At 51.1% G+C, this 22961-nt stretch overlaps 9 protein-coding genes and 1 non-coding gene across 10 annotated transcripts; 2 read left to right on the plus strand and 8 right to left on the minus strand.

Annotated features, from left to right (window-relative positions):
- Positions 1–113: 113 nt before the first annotated feature.
- PC9H_008218 (uncharacterized protein) lies at positions 114–2686 on the minus strand (the record flags this gene model as incomplete). Its single annotated transcript, XM_036777733.1, has 8 exons — positions 114–134; positions 191–437; positions 1075–1256; positions 1543–1670; positions 1725–1865; positions 1984–2011; positions 2066–2579; positions 2634–2686. The coding sequence occupies 8 exons, from the start codon at positions 2684–2686 to the stop codon at positions 114–116; spliced, it is 1314 nt and encodes a 437-aa protein (XP_036631353.1).
- Positions 2687–3519: 833 nt separating this feature from the next.
- PC9H_008219 (uncharacterized protein) lies at positions 3520–5097 on the plus strand (the record flags this gene model as incomplete). The annotated part of the gene is made up of 11 exons (XM_036777734.1): positions 3520–3649; positions 3703–3713; positions 3774–3837; positions 3885–4046; positions 4104–4228; positions 4283–4317; positions 4411–4519; positions 4583–4613; positions 4664–4766; positions 4816–4847; positions 5069–5097. The coding sequence occupies 11 exons, from the start codon at positions 3520–3522 to the stop codon at positions 5095–5097; spliced, it is 831 nt and encodes a 276-aa protein (XP_036631354.1).
- Positions 5098–5219: 122 nt separating this feature from the next.
- On the minus strand, positions 5220–6363 carry PC9H_008220 (uncharacterized protein; the record flags this gene model as incomplete). Its single annotated transcript, XM_036777735.1, has 6 exons — positions 5220–5318; positions 5374–5441; positions 5499–5569; positions 5604–5801; positions 5866–6023; positions 6097–6363. The coding sequence occupies 6 exons, from the start codon at positions 6361–6363 to the stop codon at positions 5220–5222; spliced, it is 861 nt and encodes a 286-aa protein (XP_036631355.1).
- Positions 6364–7247: 884 nt separating this feature from the next.
- On the minus strand, positions 7248–9278 carry PC9H_008221 (uncharacterized protein; the record flags this gene model as incomplete). The annotated part of the gene is made up of 1 exon (XM_036777736.1): positions 7248–9278. One exon carries the CDS (start codon positions 9276–9278, stop codon positions 7248–7250), a length of 2031 nt encoding a protein of 676 aa, XP_036631356.1.
- Positions 9279–9878: 600 nt separating this feature from the next.
- Positions 9879–11247, minus strand: PC9H_008222 (uncharacterized protein; the record flags this gene model as incomplete). Its single annotated transcript, XM_036777737.1, has 2 exons — positions 9879–10691; positions 10747–11247. The coding sequence occupies 2 exons, from the start codon at positions 11245–11247 to the stop codon at positions 9879–9881; spliced, it is 1314 nt and encodes a 437-aa protein (XP_036631357.1).
- A 424-nt stretch (positions 11248–11671) lies between these two features.
- PC9H_008223 lies at positions 11672–11753 on the minus strand. Its single transcript has one exon. It is a non-coding gene; the product is annotated as a tRNA-Arg (tRNA).
- A 68-nt stretch (positions 11754–11821) lies between these two features.
- On the minus strand, positions 11822–13021 carry PC9H_008224 (uncharacterized protein; the record flags this gene model as incomplete). The annotated part of the gene is made up of 5 exons (XM_036777738.1): positions 11822–11898; positions 11956–12069; positions 12127–12332; positions 12389–12476; positions 12526–13021. The coding sequence occupies 5 exons, from the start codon at positions 13019–13021 to the stop codon at positions 11822–11824; spliced, it is 981 nt and encodes a 326-aa protein (XP_036631358.1).
- Positions 13022–13086: 65 nt separating this feature from the next.
- PC9H_008225 (uncharacterized protein) lies at positions 13087–15182 on the minus strand (the record flags this gene model as incomplete). Its single annotated transcript, XM_036777739.1, has 11 exons — positions 13087–13273; positions 13334–13471; positions 13524–13640; positions 13689–14009; positions 14154–14214; positions 14271–14446; positions 14496–14531; positions 14640–14729; positions 14783–14890; positions 14947–14966; positions 15018–15182. The coding sequence occupies 11 exons, from the start codon at positions 15180–15182 to the stop codon at positions 13087–13089; spliced, it is 1419 nt and encodes a 472-aa protein (XP_036631359.1).
- A 1289-nt stretch (positions 15183–16471) lies between these two features.
- On the minus strand, positions 16472–18554 carry PC9H_008226 (uncharacterized protein; the record flags this gene model as incomplete). Its single annotated transcript, XM_036777740.1, has 13 exons — positions 16472–16658; positions 16710–16847; positions 16903–17019; positions 17072–17443; positions 17494–17557; positions 17615–17658; positions 17720–17781; positions 17846–17894; positions 17947–17959; positions 18015–18100; positions 18153–18260; positions 18310–18329; positions 18384–18554. The coding sequence occupies 13 exons, from the start codon at positions 18552–18554 to the stop codon at positions 16472–16474; spliced, it is 1431 nt and encodes a 476-aa protein (XP_036631360.1).
- Positions 18555–20955: 2401 nt separating this feature from the next.
- On the plus strand, positions 20956–21846 carry PC9H_008227 (uncharacterized protein; the record flags this gene model as incomplete). Its single annotated transcript, XM_036777741.1, has 4 exons — positions 20956–21215; positions 21273–21389; positions 21453–21590; positions 21660–21846. 4 exons carry the CDS (start codon positions 20956–20958, stop codon positions 21844–21846), a joined length of 702 nt encoding a protein of 233 aa, XP_036631361.1.
- Positions 21847–22961: the final 1115 nt, after the last annotated feature.

Here is a 22961-nt window from a genome sequence, read left to right on the forward strand (position 1 = left end):
CCACCAGCGAATACACACCAATATTGCCTTTACCCGTATCACGACCTATCGGCGCGATAAGCACACTCATATGTAGCCAACTTCGTACTTACTCGATGAATCGAATCGCGGAATCACTGATATCTGAAGCATTTCTGCGAGACAATGGTTAGCAATGCTTGTCTTGGGGTGAGATCGAGAGTAGACTAACTCCTTGGCCGCTGGATGCAGCGACACAGCCGTATGGGTAACAGCAAGTGGTCCAGGTCGGCGCGCCACATGCGCCATATCCACATGCTGCCTTGGAGTCGGCTGCTAGGTCTGGGACGAAGGTGTCTTCGCTGGCTGGACGAGCCTGCGCCCCAGTAAGGGCAAATAGTGCGAGCGCGACTGCGAGAAATTTCATAGTAGCTTGCTTGGTATGAGTGGCAGCAGGATATGGATGATGCACAGCGAGTCTACAGCACTTTTATAGGCGACGTCGGTGAGCGCCAGCCTCGGATATCAACTGCAAACCTTACGCCCATCCAAAACCAGACTCTTCCAAAGTTTGATGTATACGATGGTCAACGGATCGTGTTGCGGAGTCCGGAGCACGGCTCACACATGATGCTTTTTTGACTGGTGCACATGTAAATCACAATGAAGAAGCGACGAGCCTGTCGTACAAGCAGGGCACGAACAGGCCGCGCTCGCCGCGTTCAGCGGACATTGCACGCAGCCCAGCCCAGTCATCTTCCGAAGTGCGGCACAGAAGCGCTATGGGTGCGCAGCTGTTCGAATTGCTTGTACATGGAGCCCGAAGAAGATGCGGAAGAACGCGACGTTAGCACTCCACTGGCTCCATGCACGCGGGGCGCATGGCGCCTGGACTTGTCATTGGGCTGATTGTTTATGCTGGAGGACCTTTCTGGGAACGAAGGTACTTGACAAGGGGGCGCAGGCTAAACATCCCCAGTTGAACGCCACCCCTCAAATCTATTTGGGTACACGTGCCGAACTTTTGAAGTTCCTTTCACGGGGTGGAGAAGTACATATTAGCACTTGTGCAGGCTAGAGGTGTTCTCAGTAGCTGAATGCGAAAATCTGACTCACTCTGCGGCAGTAATGATGCTGGATGTATAGGAATACAAGATAGGAGGAGGAAGTTCGAAGGCGATAAAATCCTTGGCAAGCTGAAGTTCATCCAGATGAGGAACTGTGAGAAAGAAAGACGGAGTCAGCATCACTAGACCGTTCGATTTGCTCGGAGAAGGAGCTTGGAGGGGAATATCGGCCTGGATTGACATTGAATGATTGACTGCCTACATGTACAAGGAAAGCGCTTGGCAGAAACTCCTTCATTGTTCGAAGGAGCTATGTGCTATGTAGTATGTACAGTTCAAACCGCGAGGGTGAAGATTGACTTTGGAAGCATCATGCCAACCTTACCACAAGACCCGTTAATGCTGGGCGTGCACAAGTCAGGTCGGGATACTCACGACATAGTTCGGCATATCAACCTATAAAGCCGGCGTGAGCTGCCATTTCCCGCCGTACGTGGATAGAAGGGTTGGTTCTCACCACCTCATGCAATTTTAGGTCCCCAGCTACGCTGCAAAGCATGTAAGCCTCTGTCCGCTCTAGTTGGTGTTCTGCGACAAGGTAGTCTATCATGTACCGCACAGCCGCTTTCGTAGCTGTCTCGATATCTGTTTCGCGTTAGCATTAGCATTGTGAAGAACTCAAAGACGCGGCAGACATACTCGCGTCAACCCCTGTAGTACAGTAATACTCTTCCTGAATAGCAGATTCGGTGGTCGTGTAGTGCGGTGTCTTCGTGTATGGTTTGTCTTTTCTGACGGTGAGCCGTACCGTTACCTGTATAGGCGTCTCAATCGCGGTACCTAGAATTCCAATGTCACCTCGTCTTCAAGGATCGATACAAACGAGCGACTCACCACAAACCTCTAGGTAATCTTCAATGAGTAATTACGTGATTAGTTGGATGGATCGTTCACGTACCTCCGTCGCCTTGAGCCGCATGTCCGTCCTTGTTCGATTGGATCAGTTGTGATGAGGCGGGGAGTAGACCTTCCTAACTTACTCCGATGGAGAACAGCCCTCCTTCTGCTTCAATGGGCAAATACAACGTCGACCCCGCACGGAGGTACTTCGTGTCCAGATTCCCTCCCGTATTGTAGGGAGGAATCGTCGAAAAGGCGCCATCCTTGCCTGGTGCAACCCCCATCTCACCGGGGAATGGACGCAAAGGAATTTTGATCCCCTTCTCGCGATCAAACCAAGCAAGCCCGCCATTCGTGTCCAGCTCCCAAATCTTCAGCGCCGGCTGGGAGAACTCGTCGTGGAGGAGCCCGAATCCAGGGATGACCCCGGTCCACCCCCAATTGGCCGTCTCGATCTTCAGGACATCCACTTGGAGGGTATCTCCGGGCAACGCACCCTCTATGTGAACGGGGCCGCTGACTTGGTCAAGCTGTGAAAACACGAGTGAAGAGATGGTTGATGCTGTGGATGTTGGCGTGATCTGGCCATTAGAGGCGTCCAGGCAGTCAAAGGTGATCGTTTCGCCTGACTGCACATATACAACGGGCTGAATACTAGGCAAATGAAACTATAAGTGGGACATCACAGCGAGGGCGACAGAGACGCACCTCTTGTCCCAAGCCAAGTGGTTTTGGTGTCGTTTCACTGAGTGAATGGACATTTGTGCGGGCGTTGTCGCTGTGGGTGAGGAGACTTCGAATCCCGGACCTTATCTCTGCGGAATACACGACGAGTGCCAGTGTCGCATGGAGACTTACAGTTTCTCTCATGGTTTTTCTTATGTATTTGAAATTAAACATCATAACTTCCACTGTTCCTAATATTAGAAAACATGGTAAGCAAGATCTAATGCGACCGATAGATGTGAAGCGAGGTGCGGCTAGTGTTGACTCCGTCTCACTCTGCCTGAGTATCGTGGCCAATGCTGGCCACCGCCCCAAACTTTTCTATTCCTGCCTGCGCCCGACATACACACGGCACTTATGCTACCGTTGACGTGGCCGACGAACAGTAGGACCGAGGACTCCTAAGGAGATGTGAAGTCGAACCACATAGATATTCTGCCGCATAATTGAGACAGAGTGATTGGCAACTGAAAACGAACCTCGACCATCCTTCTCTGAGGTATTTGCCGCGCCGCCTATGCTCCCAAGACCAAGTCATTTTCAGCGACATTTGCCACGATTTGCTGTGGCATTTCGCCTTCCGTGGATCTGGCCGACTATGCAGGTAACTTCGAGTGGGGCAATCAAGTCGCGATCGGAGGTGTCTTCAAGGAATTCCATTCACGATAATTCAGACCGCCGCGAGACCGCAAAGAGAGGCTGAAATTGGCTTCGAAACATATCTGGGAAGTGTCGCAAGGTCGACGTGATGGAATTGCGCGATATCTATGTCATGGCGGAAGGAAGGGTGAATCTGCACTCTGACGATTCCCACGCCGTCTTCTCTCACTTCACCCACTTTCGACCACACCAAACCTCACGGTCAGATATGGCGACGAACAAGTCAAGTTACTTGTCGACGGTCAATGAACTCCTCGCTGGCAGCGTCGGCGGTGCGGCGCAGGTCATCGTGGGCCAACCGCTCGATACGATAAAGACGCGAGCACAAATCGCCCCTAGTTCGTGATTTGTATCATAGGAGCAGGATGGTTGATAGACTTGGCCATTTCAGAGGGCATGTTCGTGCGTATGATCAATGTAGAGCGCTGGGGGACCATCCGTTGACCTTGAGGCTGCACCCAGAAAGGGCCAATGGACATCCTTACCACGACTTTAAGAAAGGAAGGCTTCTTCGCGCTTTACAAAGGTACGGGCGTACTGAGATGCTGCTGAATTTGTCATAACAGCTTGTAGGTATGGCGAGCCCGCTCCTTGGGATAGCAGGCGTCAATTCGTTACTCTTCGCGTCTTACGGTTTGTCGAAACGAGCGATTTCCCCCTTCCCGCTATCGTTGAAGGAGATAGCCGCGGCTGGCGCTATGGCTGGTGCTGCCAACGCCATACTAGCCAGTCCAGGTGCGAGTGTTTTCGGATCTCTGGACGCGTAAGATGGCTAAATCCCTGTGTCTCTAGTGGAAATGTTTAAAGTACGGATGCAAGGACAGTATGGCGCTGCCTCGGATAAGAAACTGCGTGAAATAGTCAGAGAAATGTGGTCGGAATGGGGCTTCAGGAAAGGCGTGATGCGGGGGTATTGGGTGCGAGCAAACCTTCCATCGTACCGCATCATTAATGCTCACAGAGAAGCGTAGGTAACAGTTGCGCGAGAGATTCCAGCGTATGCAGGGTAAGTGCCTTGCCTTGAATGCCATATTGTCACTGACGTATTTCAGGTTCTACACCGGTGAGCATACTCCGATCCCATCATTGCCTGATGAAGCTCTGACATTGGTTCAAAAGCCTTTGAGTTCTCGAAACGCAAGTTCAGTAAGACCTACGGTTCTGACCTTCCCGTGTGGGCCCTCCTCGCTAGCGGATCCACCGGCGGCGTGCGTACCCTTCTCCGTTTCTCAAATCATGGACCATTCTGACATGGACGCAATGGCCAATAGATAGCTTACTGGCTCTGTTGCTATCCCCTCGGTAAGCCCACATATTTTTTGCGGGCGGAACGATGTTAATGGAAAGCCAAGATGTCGTAAAGTCGCGAGTCCAACTACGATCGACTCCACCTACGGGGACGCCTGTGGGATATATCACCCAGGAATTGAAGGCTATCGTTAGTGAATCGGGCCTGTGAGTATCTTCCAGCTCCCCATCTTCGTCTTCACTAATATTCGAGTAGGCGCGGGTTGTTCCGAGGACTGTCTCCTTCCCGTATGTTCCTTCTCACTCCATCTCCATCTCCTGCTCATCCATCCTCCTGTCTGCAGTTCTCCGAAGGTGAGACTTGTCCTTTATGATTTTGATCTTGTGTGAATGATGTTTGCGCCGACAGTATACCGGCCGCGGCGAGCACATTCGCAGCTTTCGAGTTGACGAGAGGTGAATCCACCACTGTTGTCTTGGCGCGAATGATATTCTGATGACTACCCCAGAATACCTGGCTAAAATCACGGGCGTGTAATATTCGCGCATAGGTCCTCAGTAGACATAGAAGAATGGAGCCACCTCAAGCGAATGCCTCCTTGTCAAATGTGGCACCAGTGGGGCCAGTGAAATCTATTATCGCCCGACGGTTACTCTAATCTAAACCTTGACACTGACTTCCAAGTCGAGGATCCTCCCGTTTTCCATGTCATATACCCAACCATGAACATACACATCCTTCCCGCTCTCGTGGACGGACTTGGTTGGTAAATGTAAGTATTGACGGTCTATCACCAAAGGGTGATGGACTCACTCGGGCTGCTTTGAGTATCCGCTCAACATTGACTTTCACATTTTCCTCGACGAGGGCTCGGAAACCGGCTGCGTTGCCAATGTTTGAGCGTTTCTGTCAGATGCACGATGCGGAAGAGTACTTACGCTCGTGCAACTCTGGTGTTGGGACGGGTCGAGTTCGTCGGTTCTGCTCCCGCAGTTTTTCGATTTCAGGCCTGTTTGCTATCAGCCTTCAGCACAGCGGTGTACGGGATATCTGGAACGTGCCTGTCCGAGTTGAGATACAACTTTCGTATCGGTTGGATGAAACGTTGTATGGGATCGGTCATATCTGGCGGCGAGAACGCTGTTGCAATAGCTGTCGCAACACCTCCGCATCCGTAGTGGCCCGTGACGAGAATATGGCTGACGCCAAGGTGTTCAATAGCGTAGATTAGGGCTGCTTCTCTGTCAAGATTGTAAGTGTTCGTAAGCGGGGCCGTCCGGGTAGGTCGATAAGACGGGAACGTACGCGTTGGTGTCCGATTCACGGAATTGGTTCGCGATGTTGCGTTCAGCGAATAGCTCCCCTGGAAGGGAATGGAATATCGTGCCCTCGCTAACCCTGTCCAAGCCAAGCCAAGTCAGAGGATGCGCGCAGGATGATGTAATGTGGAAGAGCCTCACCGACTGTCAGAACATCCTAAAAACATGAAAGGTGGCGCTGCAGAGCATCGGAATTTCGCAGCGTTAGCCCGCGTACGTAGATGAGTTTGGCTAGTGCCTGAGGAGGTGCTATACCTTGTGCGCTATTTCCCGAGGAGTTCAGGAATCCTGGATGCTCCTTGTTTATTTCGGCGCGGAATTTGGCATTCCCTGCGAGTAGATGTTGGATATCCGAATTTTGAGAAAAAGAAGTCGATTCGACAGCTTGTAACGAGCGTATGGGGTGAGCGAGTGAAATTAGTGAGAGAGATGAGACGAAAAGCAAGCTCGATGCAGCGAAAAGGCGAAGGGAAGGTAGTTTCATGGTGAAAGCAATGAGAAGGACTCTAACCCTCAAGGCCTCAAGGAAGTGGTCAACGAAAGGGCGTCCGTGTTATTGATCCGGTCAATCATCTAATTATATGTGTGTTTTGCAATAAACATTACGAGGTCTAGCCTAGACGAGCGCAGTCTCAGGGGTGTTGTGAAATTGGCCTCATACACATTTTGCTTCCGGTCTCATCGACTACTCATCTACATCAGGAGTCCTACAGCAATTTCGGAGACATTAAAAACTCTGAATGGTCTCTTCTATGCAAACGCGGTAAATATATGTATCGAATCTGTATCGAACCTGAGTTCATGATTATGGCCAACGGCACGAGGGTGCGAGCACGCTGAACCGGCGTGTCCTTGCTAACTGATAGGCTTACCTTGAGGAGACCAAGGGGAAACCGCACGAAATTTGATGGCATCTCTGAGTCTCGTTACTGGCGTCCAAGCACAAGCAAAATCGAAGCTGGGATTTGGAGAGCAACTGGGAAGAAGGTTGCCCAATACACACGACGTAGATCGTCCTTGGCTTCGAGAAGCCACACGCATACTGATACATCCTAGTTCGGGCGTGACAGTACCAAGTAGAAGCTGTTTTGCTCGGCGAGGGACCAGAACAAGCTTTGGCTGTGATCGTGAGAAGGCGGCGAACGTCCAGGATGTTATATCAATGGAGAAAAACATATGGCTACAAAGTCCAAGTAGAAGATAAGACAAGCGTAACGACGCGTGATGTACAATACAGGTAGAGCACACATGTTTACACATACAGAATGTCCGAATGAAAGCTATAGGAAAGATATATCAGATGAAACAATCATATCAGGTGGAAGTGGAGAAGAGTGCACGAATAAGTTATGAATGCGACGACGATAATCACTGCCCCAGCTCCACGACTCCTTGCATACTTGCAACACGGTGATACCTCCCTAGCATAGCATCCATCCCTGGAACTTGTCGTACGTGTTCAATATCATGAACTCGCGCCTTGGGACCTAGCGCCGGATGCCCAGCCCCACTGCAATCCGATGAAACCGAAGACGTCGATGCGCCCCGCATCCGAGCTCCCACAACTCTGGCAGCCGGCCGCTCGAGGGACGGCGGGCGGGATCGCAGCTTGGTTTGCGACCTGGTTACTGCAACTGGGTCAACTTCGGTGTGGATATGCAGTTTCGGGCAACTGCTGCTATCACTCGTCGCTGAATCCCGCGACCTCGAGCGCGTCGCCCCATTAGAACGAGCATCTCCGGCGGCCGTGTCGTGGCCAATGTCGCTGCTGCTTCGGTTGTTGCTACGGCCACGCTTCGCTGGATTGATTCTCAACGGAGGGGTGGATTTGGTCGAGTCGCCTGAGATGGGGGCAGAGGAAAATGTAGCAGCTGGGAATGAAGGAGGAGGGTGCGATCCGTGTGAGTCCCTCCATTCAGATATTACTGATACTGGCCCATAAGTATCGAGAGTTGCTGCAGAAAGAGGGATGCTTTCACGGAAAGCGGTGGTTAATGACGCCTCTGGCAGGTTGAAGGGCGTCAATGAGTTCGGTTTGTCCTCTAATGTGAGTGGATGTTCTTCTTGGCCCGACGAGGTGTCGGGGGTGTCAGGCCAGTTCGACTCTGGTCTGGGCATCAGAGCTGTGAACCCAGGGACCGTGGTTGAGGAAAAGAGAAGAGGGATAGAACTTAGCCCAGAGGACTCGGTCAACGAGGACGTCGACTTCGAGGAACTGGGATCTTCGCTTAGGGTTTCCATCGGCAGAGTGGGCATCTTTGAGCCTTTTCGGAGAGGGCGCGGGCCTCCGATCGTGGGGACTGTCGTTCGTGAAGGCGGATTGTCGGTCAGAGGAGTTACATCTTTCAGGCTTGTTGGAGATATGGTGTGGATGCTGGAGGGCGCGAAAAAATGGGGGATCTTCAACGATGTAAGGCGACGATTGGAACGAGCGGGTTTCGTGGACGTCAAATGAAGGGAACTGTCCACGCTTTTGATACTGTCCGAGCGCTCAATCACAGATATATTGGTATAGCCTCTGGAAAGGCAGGCCTCGGCTCGCTTAGCCCGCATTTTGAGCATTTGCCCGACAACCACTGTATCGGTTCGCCCCAGTTGGCCCTCTTCCTCTTCCTCCTCCTCCACCTGTTTGCGCTTTTTCAGTTCATCGCCACCAGCGCACCAGGCTGGCAGGGCGGGGACTGGTGGAGGCGGAAAGCGGTCAAGGGCTGAGAAGGTACAATCAGAGCGTGTAGTTGTCGCAGACAGCGGAGCGTGTCCTAAGAATGCTGAGAAAGGCCCCGCGGTTGAAGCTGTGGCCGCCGAAAGGGGCGCTGTTGTAAGGGGCGAGGTCGTATCGATGGGTGGTAGCGCGCCCATTGCTTCCCGAGCACCTGCAAATGTGAAAGTAGAGCCCACGGCAGAGAGCGGTGTCGGTAGGTTGAAGAAAGCGCGGTCGGGTCTTGTACTCGGCTGGGTTTCATTCGAAGAGCTGAGCGGGAGGAATGCTTCTTTATTGTATTCTTGCGTAGAAACAACACTATTCCGCACTGCGTCTCGACTCTCATGGCCAGATAAACTTTGAATTTCGTCCCCCAATAACGGCGCGGTTCCGGACTGCTGAGTGTTGTGCTTCCCGCCTTCAACGTGGTGATATGGGTACGTTGAACGATCTTGCCCACTACGAGACTGATCAAAAGCGCGCACGAGACCCCTCAGGGTCCCTTCTTCTTGGGCGCGTCGAGTTGCTTTAGTCTTGCGGCGGTAGAATCTAGAGACAGCTATGTAGACCACAGCCAATAGGCCTAAAACCACGACGACACTAAGAGAGATGCCGATAATGGATGCGAGCGCAGTGCCCTTAGTGGTGTTTTCGTCGTTTCGCGGGGAGAGGCGCGCATCCTGGTAGCGAGCAGGCATCGTCAGGAAGGTCCTATCGACCTATAGGGTGATTCCAAAGTGGAGGGGGAAAACATCCCGAACGTTACAGGCAAGGATAGGGTTATATGATAGCATGCGGGTATGAATCCATGGGAAAATGAGCTCTCTAGGAGTTCCATGCGAATATTCGAAACACAGGTTCGGAGCCAAGTTCATGAATGTCGGTGCTGTGCACTGCGGGCTTCACGTGCATGGCGGGCGAGTCGAAGCGCCAGCGCTAGTCATGGCTACTTTAGTCTTTTTGGGCTACTTCCACCCGCTGAAGCACCAACTGAGAACAGCCGAGCGTAGTGTGGGAGAGCAGTTATCAAAATAATGGTATTGTTTGGCGCATAGTCTCCGACTCCTACCAAGTTCCAACGACAATCCTGCATCGACGCTCCGAGTCACTATGACCCCAGTAGTACATTGGTCGCTGATAAGTAGTACTTTACAATCCATTACATTTTTTAACTATCAAGATCATCCAGGAAAATAAATACAGTGTAAGTCAAATCGAAATGCAGCTTAGTGCACCAGTCACTTGTACTTCGACATATCCAAAGCTATCCGACGAGCTATCCGACGCCTGGGCGGATATCAAGCTACTGCTTTGATGCCCAACATAGCTCGAAAGGCGCGGAGTACCTTCTTGGAAGGTGCACGCTTTAGACCCCCAGCCCCCCCGGATGGGACGGGACGTGCACGGATGGTGGTGCGGTTGTCGTAGCCAAAGCGTGGCCCATTTTGTCGCCGCTTCACTACTCCAAACTCATCGATCCCGGTGATCTCTTGCACGTCTTGTTCAATTTCGCTACCTTCCTGACCTTCGTTCCAGGTACCTTCGTTACCCTCGTCAACCTCGCTGTTTTCATTGTCGTCGTCGTCGTCGTGGTACGAATCCCCACCAGTAGGGACCCCGTAGTAGACGTCGTCTTCCCCGTGGTCATCGCTGTCGTAAATCTCGTATTTGTTCTCCGCGTCGTCCTCCTTGGTGGTATTGACTATGCCAGTAGCATGCGTTTCCCCGCTGAAGAAACTATGGGTCGAACTACCCATGCCGCTGCTGGCCGCTAACGTATCGTCGCCAGAGCTGAGATATTCTTCGCCTTCAGAGGTTGGAGTAGTATCGTAATATTCAACGCGCTTTCCTTTGCCGCCAGCGGTGTCATCCATGGCGGCTCCCCGTCTTTGGGCGTCGGTGAGCAGCATGGAAGCGCGTTCCGGTTCGTATTCGTGGCCACCTTCTTGGCAATCGAGTGACTGACTGCCATTTTCGACGGCAAGGAGGTCCTGGGTCGAGTACGAACCGTTGTCACCAACAGTTCGTACCTCGTCAGCATGCTCAATGGGCCTTTGGTATGAAGTGTATGCTTTGGCGGGCTTCTTATCGGTCCGAAAAACCAAACCGGTCTATCGCAATACGGTAAGCCATTCAGTACGAACATGATTGCTGCACCACACTTACGACCAATGGCAGATGGAGAAGGCCTGTAACATTGACGCAGGACACCTCGACGTGCGCGAGGACGTCTTCGGTGCAGATGAACTTGCTTTTTTGTTGAGCGCGGTAGAGATCTCTGAGAGCAAGACGAGATCTTTCGGGCTCGTCGAAGGTGTAGAGAGCGAATCCCATTTTGTTGGAAGAAGAATAGCGGAAGCAAAACACTTGCTCGTCCATGTCTTCGGTGGAATGGTCCAGCCGTAGAGTGTTGACTCGGTTCTCTTCTCCAAATACGCACTGTCGAATTGACATCTGCAACGAGAGCTGCAACACCATTTGAGCTTGTTCAGTGGGAGAACGAGCTCTCAAATTGTATGCTTGGAAAAGGTGGTGCTCCAATTTTGCTTCGGCAGTTGCGTCTTTGGAGTCGTCCTGGGACCATTTGTTCCATACATTGACTGATGTCAGGAGCTTCAGGAATTTCCGGGTTAACCTGAAATGCCTAGACGTGTCGAGGGCGGCCATGTTTTATGCGGCCGTGGATGGATGTGACCGGAAGGAAGAAGGTTCCGCTACAGAGGTGTGGCAAGCAGGGTGGACAGGAGAGAGAGAGGGAGAGAGAGGGAGAGAGAGGATGAACGGAGGGAGGTGTGGGGAGACAGGGGCGACAGGGACATTATTGCCACACACCAAATTTGGCAATTTCTTGAACCTTCAAAAAACAGAATATAAGAAATCACGGAGATTTATAGGAAGCTTGTATGCACGAAATCAAGCGCCAGCTATAAGGACTGCTGCGGCGTGAAACATGTACTGAATTCCGTATACATCCCATTTCTCGAGCGTCTTGCAAAAGACAGGCGCATGAAGTACCCCCTCCAACCTGGGCTAGTTACCGTAAATGGCAACTTTATTCGTTTGAAAGAGAACAAAAGAAACCTAAAATAAATGACCACCGCAGGGGTCGAACCTGCAATCTCCTGATAACGCATGAATCGTAGTCAGACGCGATGCCATTTCGCCAGGCGGCCATATATTTGGAGCGGCTATAGTACAGTGACGATATGAGCACGAAGTACATGGAAGGCGACTCACAATACTATCGAACGATGGCGCCTGAGATGTCAGCAAACCAGCCATATTGATCTTTCGGTGAAGCCCAATCCGGCGTGTGCCCTGTGGAAGCATCCCTGAGCTAAGATGACAAAACACTACGCGTAGCACTGGGCTTACCTCCAAAGAACGTCTGGAAATGCATGCCTTGGATGACAGAGTCGGCGCGAGTACGAAGCGTAAGCCCCGCCACAGATATGGCGGAGACCCCGTTTACCCAGAATTGTATCTCGCCTTTATGCGTAATATCTTGTGGGTTTTGAATCCTCGACATGGTAGCGAAGTGCTCACCGTTCTCCGATCCAACGTCGTTGAGCTTGACACGGAATGCTAGTGCAATCCATTGTCCTACAGCCGCGTCTAAGCAAAACGAGCCTCTCCCAACAGAAAATCCGTAATCTGCGTTTTGCCGCGAGTATGGAGGAACGGCAGCTAATTGTGCTTCATTGTTAGGCGTTAAGGGGAGGTAGGCATACAGTTCTCCGATCGCATTCGCTCTGAATGATTCCTCGCGATTAGAGGTTATGATATTGCTGACCAAATGAAAACTCACCTCCACATCGGTCGAAGATCAAAACAATTGCATCGGTTTTCTTTGCGCCCACCAGTGCAGCCGTATGCTTGGTCGCCAACCCCTCCATCTGAAGGGAATAAGCGCATCAACATATAGACGGATACACTTACATATACCAGGCAACTTCCCCCCCTTCATCCAATCCCAATCATCGCTCAGCATCATTCGATAGCTGAGAAGTACCTCTTGTGCACCACAACGTAGGGATTCGAGGAAATCGCTTGGGCCCGAGAGATAGAATCCAAACCCGCCAGGTATCGGAGCGGATGGATTTATGCTCCCTTTCGTATATTTTGCTTCCCATGCGACGGTCGGGGACGGTATGGTATTCGATAGGCATGGAATGTCCTGCCGCGGCTCTTTTGGCGGTTCCACTACTTCGTGGGTTGTTCTACGAGTGATCTTATGCACGCCCAAACAATGGTCATCGAGGCTAATTATAGTCAGGAGCTCGGTGCTGAGAGAGGGACAAGTAGTGAATCCCGACAGAAATTCTGGAACTGGAAGCAGAACATTCATCGTTGTCTTAGCTCGCAGGCGCTTATCCTTCGAAACGAGCAAGTCGCCACGTTTTGATTGGCCAGGGGCATTACTAGGGGTTGAACTAAACATACATGCAATGATTCTATACGATAATGGGACAACAAAAACAGAGGTAAGTCTAGGAGATAGTATGTTTACAAATGGTATCGGAAACCGGGAACTGTTTGCCCCCGTTCGTCCTCTTCTTTTTGGGCTTTCAGGTTTAGCGCAGCGAGGTGGTACCGAAAGAAAAGAGACATTACGATGCTGAGGCCGCTCGCAGTTAGACAGATGGCGAAGGACTTCCGGTACGTCGGTCCCCATTTTTTGTCCCATGCATAACTTTCGAGTTAACCATTTGTAGTCAGCGGTGATAATGCGGCGATGTGAGACACCACTCACGGGCCAGCCACTAAACCTAACTGCCCCGTTGCATTGATGATAGCTATAGCTACCGCCCGTTTATTAGCGGGCTGTAGCGACGTCATCGACCATGCCATGGTAATCACCGGACCCACGGGAGATTGGGCCATCAAGAAACTAGCAGAATGGTGAGTCACTTGAACTGGACCTTTGAATTGGCATGACGTACAGAGATACATATCTGGCCGGGGTATTCATTGTGGACATGGCCATCACGGACCCAATCATTCCGATTATCATGGGGAAAATACTGTGCCAGCAACGTTCGGATTTGCTGTCAGAATGCCTGGCGCGGGAGGTGAGCCATGAATGCATACGGAACGGAGCTACCGACCTTGTCAGAACAAACGCAAAAACGGTCGTGATGACCCATGGCGGAGCGCATAACAGGAGAGTCGTCGTCAAACCGTAACCAAGAGTTGCGGTTAAGGTTGGGAAGAAGACAATGAAGCTTAGAGAAAGCTGAACTACGGCCATGAGGACCGCTAGATACCAGACCTTCCAATCTTTCATGGCAATCTTGAGGCCTTCTATATGGCTAGTTGGTCCCGTGCCATCTTCTTCGGCCAGGCGCTCTGTTGCCAGAGCTCTCTCTTCGGGAGAGAGCCACCTCCCAGAGGTGCCAGGGAAGTCCGGCAGGATGAAGAAACCTACACTTTGATGTCGGTAAGATCCAGCAGAGGTTTATGGGTGACGAACCTAGCAAGGCTATAGCAATGGTTATCGCCCCTTCTATAAAGCAAAGCCATCTGTGTTACTCGTATACGGAGACCCGCCGCCAACGAGATATGTGACTCACCTCCAAGCGGCTTGTCCTAGGGTTCCCTCCATCGTGTCGAGGATACTGGCCGCAATGAGGGCTTATGAGGGCGAATACTTGAGAGCGTATTGTAACATCCGTAAAATACACACTAACCACCAAATGCATTGCTAGCGTACGTCGCGCAAAATAGGATAGCCACTCGGACACCCAGTTCGTCTGAGGAATCTTTATCAACCGGCGTAAATTCAGTGAAATCGAGTGCTTTACCTCTTTTGTACCATTTTGAGAGCAAGAACAAAGCGCCAGGTACGAAGCTGGCTTCGACAAATCTACGCAATAGTATGAGCAAGCACGAATGTCCTCGGGGTGTGTGATTACCCTATGAAGAACCTGCACAAAAGCGCGCCAACGAAGCTGCAAGCAATCAGCTAACGTTAGAGAAGATCGAATAGAAGTTAACCTACTTCCTGGTTATTCCTAATTCAGATGTCTTAGATAGGTCCCGTACACAGATCAATATACTGACCACTCAACATAGATATGACCCCCCATAGCACAGCGCAAGATGGGAGGTATATAGACGGCTTTCCGATGTAATTCATGAACATGTTCCTTGACCGATACTAGTTAGCCAAGGAAATCACTAGAGGTTCCAGAGCGCTTACGATGGTATTTGCATTGATATATACCCGACGAAGAGGATTGAAAGAACAGTCGAGTACTCAGGACCATGAAGGTGGAGGTCGCGCTCAAGCCCGCGCAATCGCGCCGCACTTCCCATGCCAAATTAGTGATTCAGCATAGTATGTGGCATTCATCGGGCACTAACGGCGTGTTGTTTCGATCAACCTACGGGCGGTTGTTGGTTCCAGAATATTCAGACAACTAGGGGTAACGCACTATGTTCACGATGTAGATGAGTATGAGGTAGGACATTCGTAGGTCGACCTTGAGTAGAAGCCTTTTCTCCAAATCCCGCCTTGCTCCCTGGCCTTCAACGTCGAGCCCCTGCTCATACTTGGCTAAATGAGAGCTAGTGTCGTCGGGAGATTTGAGCTCGGCCATGGGGGCAATGCAGTGGATGGAACAGTGGTAAACGAATCAAGATTTGCGAGGTGAATTGGTATATAACCGTTTCAGAGGGTTATCTCATTGTGGGAGAATGAGGCCTAGACGGGAATGAGAGGGTCAAAGCAAGGTGAGGAGATTGATTTGTGCGCGTTCCCACTACCTTGTGCGCTTCATAGCTAAGTTATTCGAACTGTCATAACGTTCTCGACATGCCTTCGAGTACGTACGAGGAGGGGTAGTCCCTGCCGTAGATAGAGTGATTTACTTACTAGATTACTCGCAGATCCCTTCTCCATTGAAGTTCCTTTCGGAAGACCCGAGGAACCTGAATGTGACACCCACGGTTAGTCAGTTGCTTTGTTGAGAATAAGAGTCAACGCACGAAGCTCTTCCTGATACATGGCCGAGTCTCTTCCAGATCCACGAATGGGATAAACACGTCCAGCCCAATGATGAGAGGCCCATAGAAGGAAAACATGGGGATACAACCAGGGTATGCGGAGGTAGCCCAACATCTGAGACTGGGTATTCTTCGGGAAACTCAGTGTCCCTGGCCAGTGCAAGTCTCGCGCACTGCCAGGTCTGCCAGAATGAAGTCGAATGTATATCAAGGGTGAGCGAAGGGCCGAGAAATTCATCATTTATACGAGACAGAAAACAATGTCAACCTCGGCGGACGGCCAATGGGCGTGTGGGCTCGTGGGAAGGTCGCCCCTATACCCCTAGAATCGCAGTAGCCACTTTGCACCACTTCCTGTAGGTTTCTGCACGTCGCATCAACGTCTTATACACAGAACCCGAGAACCCTATTTCTGACACACAAAGCTTCACTATCAGGGGAATGGAAGTATGTGTCCCCGCGCTCCTGACGATGCGGCTGCCATGGAGCTTGAAAGCTCTTAACAAACTTCTATCACCCAGGGATGAAGCAGCCTGGCTCTTCCATGAAATGCTGTTGAGCAAATGCGCCCGAAGGTGTTCTCTGCGCTGGAAGAGTACTTTGAATTGAATTATGTTGCTTAGTTGCCAACAGCCTGCACGACGACGAAGGCGGCACTCAGGTCCAGTATCTGTTTCTCTCTCGGAACGTCTTCCTACGGTAGACCGAAGTAGATCCAATATAATCAAGGGGTACAATACCCTGGAGACTTCGCAATGGCGCACAAGGTTATGATGAGGCGCTGGAACTTCTAGGAAACATTTCTAGGGGTACCAGAATGTACATGCTCTGTGGAATCTACAAGGAATTCGTCGAAATCGTAGGCAATAGGCCTTGTACAAATTTATAACATATACCGAAATCCAGGCTCTGTTTGGCATCTGTCTTTTTCTTCTTTTTCGGCTTTGGCGTTCAAGCCAGCTAAATGATAACGGAAAACGAATGACATCACGATGCTGAGGGACGCTGCAGCGAGGCAAATCGCGAATGACTTCCTGTAGCTCGGCCCCCAGCTCTGATCCCAAGCATATCTATGACACGAAGTAAGTTTCCCTTCCTCGATATTATGTGAACAGACGCACGGGCCGATTACGAGACCGATCTGGGACATCGCATTAATAAGAGCAATGCCAACCACAGTCTTATTAGCAGGCTGAAGCGAGGTCATACACCATGCAATAGTGATTGCAGGTCCCATAGGTGATTGGGCCATCAGAAACCTATTGCGCTGATTAATACCAGACCCTGGCCTGCTTGAACTGTTGTGCAGCTTACAGTGCTACGTAACGTGCGGCTGTATTCATGGTGCACATGGCGATAATTGATCCAATGATGCCGACTACCAAAGGGAGGGTGGTGTGGAAGCACCGCTCCTTGGTGCGATCAGAATGTCTACAAAGTACACGGTCAGTAGGGAAATCGGTGATTAAACGACTTCACACACCTGGTAACAAGGAAGGCGGAAATAGTCGTGAGTACCCACGGAGGGGCGCAGAGAAGCAGCGTAGTCATAAGATTGTAACCAAGCGTGGCCGTTAACGTCGGGAAAAATGTCATAAAACTAAGAGACAGCTGGATGAGCCCCATAATCGTTGACAGCCACCAGACCTTCCAATCGGATACAGCAAGGATAAAGCCTTGCATATAACCAACTGACTTCTGGTGGCCCCGAGCCTCTTCCTCCATCCGCTGCTCGGCCACAGCCTTTTCAGCAGGCGTCAACCAGCTAGACGAGTTGGAGGGAAAGTCGGGGAGAATGAACATCCCAAAGATAGCGAGGAAGATCGTTATAGATCCCTCGAGAAAGAACAGCCACCTATCAAGAGGTATCAGCGAGGATTCGATACACAACAAGGGATCTATTACCTCCATGCGGAGTGGCCCAATTTGCCCTCCATGCCGTTTAATATCCCGGCGGCCATAACTGAACCTGGAGAGGAGATAATCAGGCATTGGGACATCTGCATACTGACAACGTTCAACGAACCAAAGGCACCGCTCAAGAAGGTGGCGCAGAAGAGTATCGTCACCCTGACTCCGAGCTCCTCTGGACGTAGTTGGCATGAGTTACTATATGGATGAGCGATGGGACCAAAATAACTCGCCTCGTTTGTACCACTGAGAAAGTAAGAAGAGGGCCCCCGGAAGAAAAGCCTGGGTGGCATCGGGGTGTTAGGTCTTCTGAGCCATTGCCATTCACAGGCGAATTCCTACATACCGATTCGACAAAGCCGAGGAAGAACCGACATAAAAGAACGCCCACGAAACTATATCAATGAGAGTCACCGAGCAAACTTCGTGTACTACTGAAGGACCCACTTATTCGCGATCCCTGGGAAGGTGTGTATGAGGCCCTAGCTCGTTAGGGGATCGAGGAAACAGCTCACCAGTCAGAGTGGAGATTAACCCCCACCCCATAGTACATATCGGCAAATAGATCGAGGGCCTCCCCAAGTAATTCATGAGCATGTTTCTGCATGTCTCATGAGCGAGAAGGATAAACGCCAACAGAAGACACAACTTACGAGGGGATCTGCACCAATATATATCCAACGAAGAATATGGATAGCACAGTGGAATACTCTGTGCCGACCAACCCTAGTTCCCTCTCGAAACCGCGAAGCCTCGCCGCTCTGAAACGGATTGACATTTCATGTTACGCACTTGAAGCCATGCACTTACGGTGTGTTGCCGCGATCAATCTGTTAATCTTTCATTAATGAATGGCTGCAGCAGGATTCGGAGAAGCGTCATACGATGTTCAGGATATAGAGGACGATTAGGTATGACATCCGGAGGTCAAGCTTGAACAGCATCCTCTTCTCAACGGCAGCCCTGTCCTCCTGGAGGTTCTCGACATCAGCCTCCTGGTCAATCTTGACTAGATCAGAACTCTGGTCGTCTGTTGGCTTGAACGTCGACGACATGTCGGCTAGTGACGATGGGCGTGAAGAATGTGGGTAGCAACCCTACTGGCAGATATCTCGCGCTGAGGGTCAGATTTAAGTGAGAGCGAGGATACCCAATTATCTGACTTTCGGAGGGTCATCTTGACCTGAGAAACCGCATTCTCAAACGGAGACAGGAGAACATGTCCGACCCGTATATGGAAGCTGAGATCGAACCTCGGGCTTTGCCTCTTCCCACCGACAACTTCTCAGAACAAAACGTTGAAAAGATTACGGCCTCTCCCCGGAACGTGTTATGGTATGGTGAAATAATAACACTTATTTTATCCATCTCAGAGCTCTTACCATCCTGCTTGCAGTGCGCTGGCCAGGCTTATTTCGCGACAAATGGCATTCAATCCCTCGGATGAATTGAAGCCGCGAGTCACCTAAAGCAGTAGCTGCAGGACCCGGGAGTTATTACGTGTAGACTATTCCGCCCAGCCGTCGGTATCTGTGCTGGTCCACTTATCGTTCTCGGTCCCAGACCAGCCTGCCGCGGCAGCTCTCGGAGATGCCCTTGGATCCTGAGGCATGAGCCTCGTTCTTTAACTTCGAGCAACACCACGATTCGCGCTCACTGCCAAGGGCGTGATAAAACCATTCGGTTACACAGCAGAACTCACGAACTCGGTATTACAGTTGCAATCTCGTGAAATTGCGACTCGACTAGCCACCACGATGCCTAGTACGTTCATACATGCCACAATATTTTCTCTAACTTAATCCACCTGTTCAACGACGGTTTTATGGCCACATGTGGCAGACTCTCGAGCGTTGTAAGCTTCATCACGCCACAGAACTCTTGTAGGCAGGCCCGTAGGTCATTTGACAGCCTCGAGTTCGTGTCCTCCTGCCTCTTGTGGATAGTGCGCTGCCTTGCCTTCCGTTCACGGTTAGGCCGATTGATGAGAGCGCTCGATAAACACCGTTATCATGAAAACGCAAATCTAACGTCTTCGGTTCACTCAAATGAATCCTCTTCGAATCAGTTTTCTCGTCCAAGGTGAGTACCTTACGATAAGACCTTGCTAACCCCTCTTTCTAACCGCCGTTTAGTGGGCAAGTGCTGGGACCAACGACCTGTAATCTGGTCGCTTACCCACGCAACAACTGCCCCTGACTGAGCACACATTATCAGCCCAAGTCTTTTCCAGTAAACGTCGTCGTGCATCCCTTCTTCTGTCCATCTCAGCTACTCAGGCATGCCTCTGACCAAAACCGCCGATGACTCCAACTCCGTGTTCGCAGCCATAATCGCATCGATCTCGAAGATCCCATTCGAAGAAAAGCGTTGGAAAGGGAGCTTTTACGCAAGCTTGATTTGCGAATGTCTTTTCTCGTCGTTCTGATGGTGCTGAACATCGTGTGTACTTCAGATGTAACCAAGGAGCCTATAATGACCGTGATTTTACTTGTAGATCGACCGGAACAATACACCGTGAGTTGTTTGTCTTTCGCTATAATGCTGACGCGATGTTGGCTGGTAATAGCGCGGCGCGACTTCGTGGATTCGAAGACGAGTTACGACTGAGCAGTACGCAGTACTCCACTGTGTTGTCGATTTTGTTCATTGGGTACATCTTAATGCAAATTCCGTCGTACGAATCCATACCTATCTACGAGATTTGGATTCTCACCTTTTCTAGAAACATGTTAATGAATTATCTTGGAAGGCCATCAACGTATCTTCCCTGCTGCGCTATCGCATGGGGTCTGATAACAGTGCTCTCCGGTAAGAGTAAACGATATATAGCACCGCTTCCAAGGAGTATGACTTTCGAGAATTGCGTCTTCGCTTCCCTCAGGGATAACTCAGGAGTAATTAGGGTCTATTTCTATTTACTACACGGACTGAACTCAGGTACTTAGTTTCACTGGGGCTCTTCTCTGTCGGTTCTTCCTTGGCGCTGTAGAAGCTGCGTGTACGTCCAATTCTCTTGGTTAAACGCAGGCGATGACCCTCTCCTCCGCATAGTCATGCCTGGCGCGTTGTTTCTCTTGTCGCGCTGGTATAAAAGGAGTACGTAAATCACCCGTCTTCTGAGATCTGGGGGACGACCGCAAGATGGATAACAGACGAGCTGGGTCTACGGGCGGCCATCCTCTTCTGCGGCAGCTTTGTTTCAAACGCCTTCGGGTCCCTGATAGCGTCGGGAATTTTAGATAAGATGGGAGGGAAGATGGGCGAGTCTGCTTGGAGGTGGGTCTTGCGCGATCGCCTTCACCGTCAAGTCCAACGCCCGTTAGATGGCTCTTCTTCATCGAAGGGGCTGTGACCGTTGTCATAGCCTGTCTGGGGTTCTTCATCCTTCCTGACTTTCCAAACTCCCCTACCCGATGGCTCAGCCCTTCCTTGCTGGCCCTTGCCGAACGAAGGATGCACGAGGAAGCCGGTACGACTGCCACGTCTATGTCGTCTCCTCGTAAAGTCGGCCACCTCGCCGGGCTCGTTATGGCATTGACGGACTGGAAGATTTGGTGGATCACTTCGATTATGACCCTGGGGCAACTCTCCTTTTCTTTTGTCATATTCTTCCCGACATTGACGAAGACTCTGGGGTACGATACTACGACGACACTGTTGCTCTGCGCCCCGCCATGGGTAGTCGCAACAATTATCGCATTCGCCGTCACAAGGTCTGCTCGTGCTCTTCTAAAACTAAGCTAGACGCTGACTGAACTTCTTGAGTGCAGGCACTCAGATATTGTTCACGAACGCTGCTGGCACAGTGTAGCCCCTGCGGCTACGGCCATGCTGGGGTTTATAATAGCAATGAGTACCATGAGCACGGCCGCCCGATACGTTGCATTGTCAGTGTTGACGCCTCTTCCATCGAGTCGTATGCATACACTGAACTCACACCTCTTCCGTAGGTTTCTCATGGCCGTCGCGCCTGTAAGCGGCATGTGCATCATGGCGTGGGCAATGTCATCCATCCAACCCGCAAACAAACGTGCAGTCGGAATAGCGCTCATAAACGCCCTATCTCAGCTGGCCCTCGTAGCGGGCCCGTAAGTCGATGCGCGTCTAGCACGTGTCCTGCATTCTACTGATTGTTTCTGTTTCTGGGGCTCTACTAGGTACGCCTGGGATCAAAGCTGGGGTCCGTCGTACGCTCGGTCCTTCGGGATTTGTCTGGCTGCGAGCGGGGCGAGTGTGATCATGGCCGCGGTCCTGCGACAGCACCTTGCTAGCCTGAACCGGAGGGAAGAGAAAATGGAACTCGATCGTGGGCAAGCGCACCCAGGGTTTAGGTACATGCTGTGAGGGGCGCATTCGTATGGAGCAGCATCACCCATCCTTGGCAAGTATGTAGTTAGAGGGCTGTATAACTTAGCTTGCTTGTATCATTACGGGACTTCCATCGGCTTCTTGTTTCGTGGCTCTTGCATAGCTCTTGCATGCAGCAGCGAAGGAAGCTGGGAACTGGATGCTGTTGAACGCATTCCCCGAATCGTTGCGGCAGCAAGGGCCATATGGTCGAGGCAGGTCATCAATAGACGACGAAATCATCATCTACCCCCCTCGGGAGGGAAGGAAGAGTAAGTGCTTAACGTCTAGCCCACAGCACTGAAGAGACGATACGTGACGCTGAGGTAAATAGTTGCCTGTTGGGTAAAGTGCTCCATCCACTTAATGCTTGCTGAATGCGAGTGGGGCCACGGAGGAAGAACCACCGATGATGATACCATATGTTTGTTGTGACTTGTGTCATATCCGAAAGAACACAGAAGAAACCCTTATACGCCCGAAGTAAGCAAGGGTCAAGCCGAAGAGCTAGAGGGCTGGACTTCGTAAGCTCTTCGTCCATATTGGACTATTATTGTTGAGAAGTAGAAGTCAACGAGTGACGAAGGGACCAACGAATAGACAAGAGTGTCGTCATCTGACCTGCATTTTGGTGCGGACTTCAGGTCGCGCGAGAAGACTCCGTACTGTTATGGTGGCAGATAGAAGCTATGCCGTAGACACGAACCTCACATACTCACTTCCTACGCCATCGTGTAGAGGAGAACTGCCATATTGCCGGGAGCTGGGGCGCTGGGGTTGCGAAGTGAGATCCATATTTTGGAACGGTAGGAAATCTCCGAAAGGACATATAAGACATCATTCGAAGGCCATGTTGTTTACAGTGGAGCCTTCCGAGGCTAATAGGTGCTCCTCGTCCGCATTGCCTCCGGGTGGAGGGTTCTATGAAATGATCGCCACTCGGACGGTGGCCTAAGACGACACGGAAGGAACATGTGGTACTCACACTCAGTTCGTTACCAAATCTCAACTCGTCAGTATATCACAGCCGTTCGACGTACAACGCCCAGCATCGCGTTGGCCATCGAACTGCCACCGGAGGTTCCGCGAATCGATCACGGCAAGTTATTACT

Source organism: Pleurotus ostreatus (assembly GCF_014466165.1).
Source record: "Pleurotus ostreatus strain PC9 chromosome Unknown scaffold_5, whole genome shotgun sequence".
In the NCBI taxonomy this organism is placed as follows: Eukaryota; Fungi; Basidiomycota; class Agaricomycetes; order Agaricales; family Pleurotaceae; genus Pleurotus; species Pleurotus ostreatus.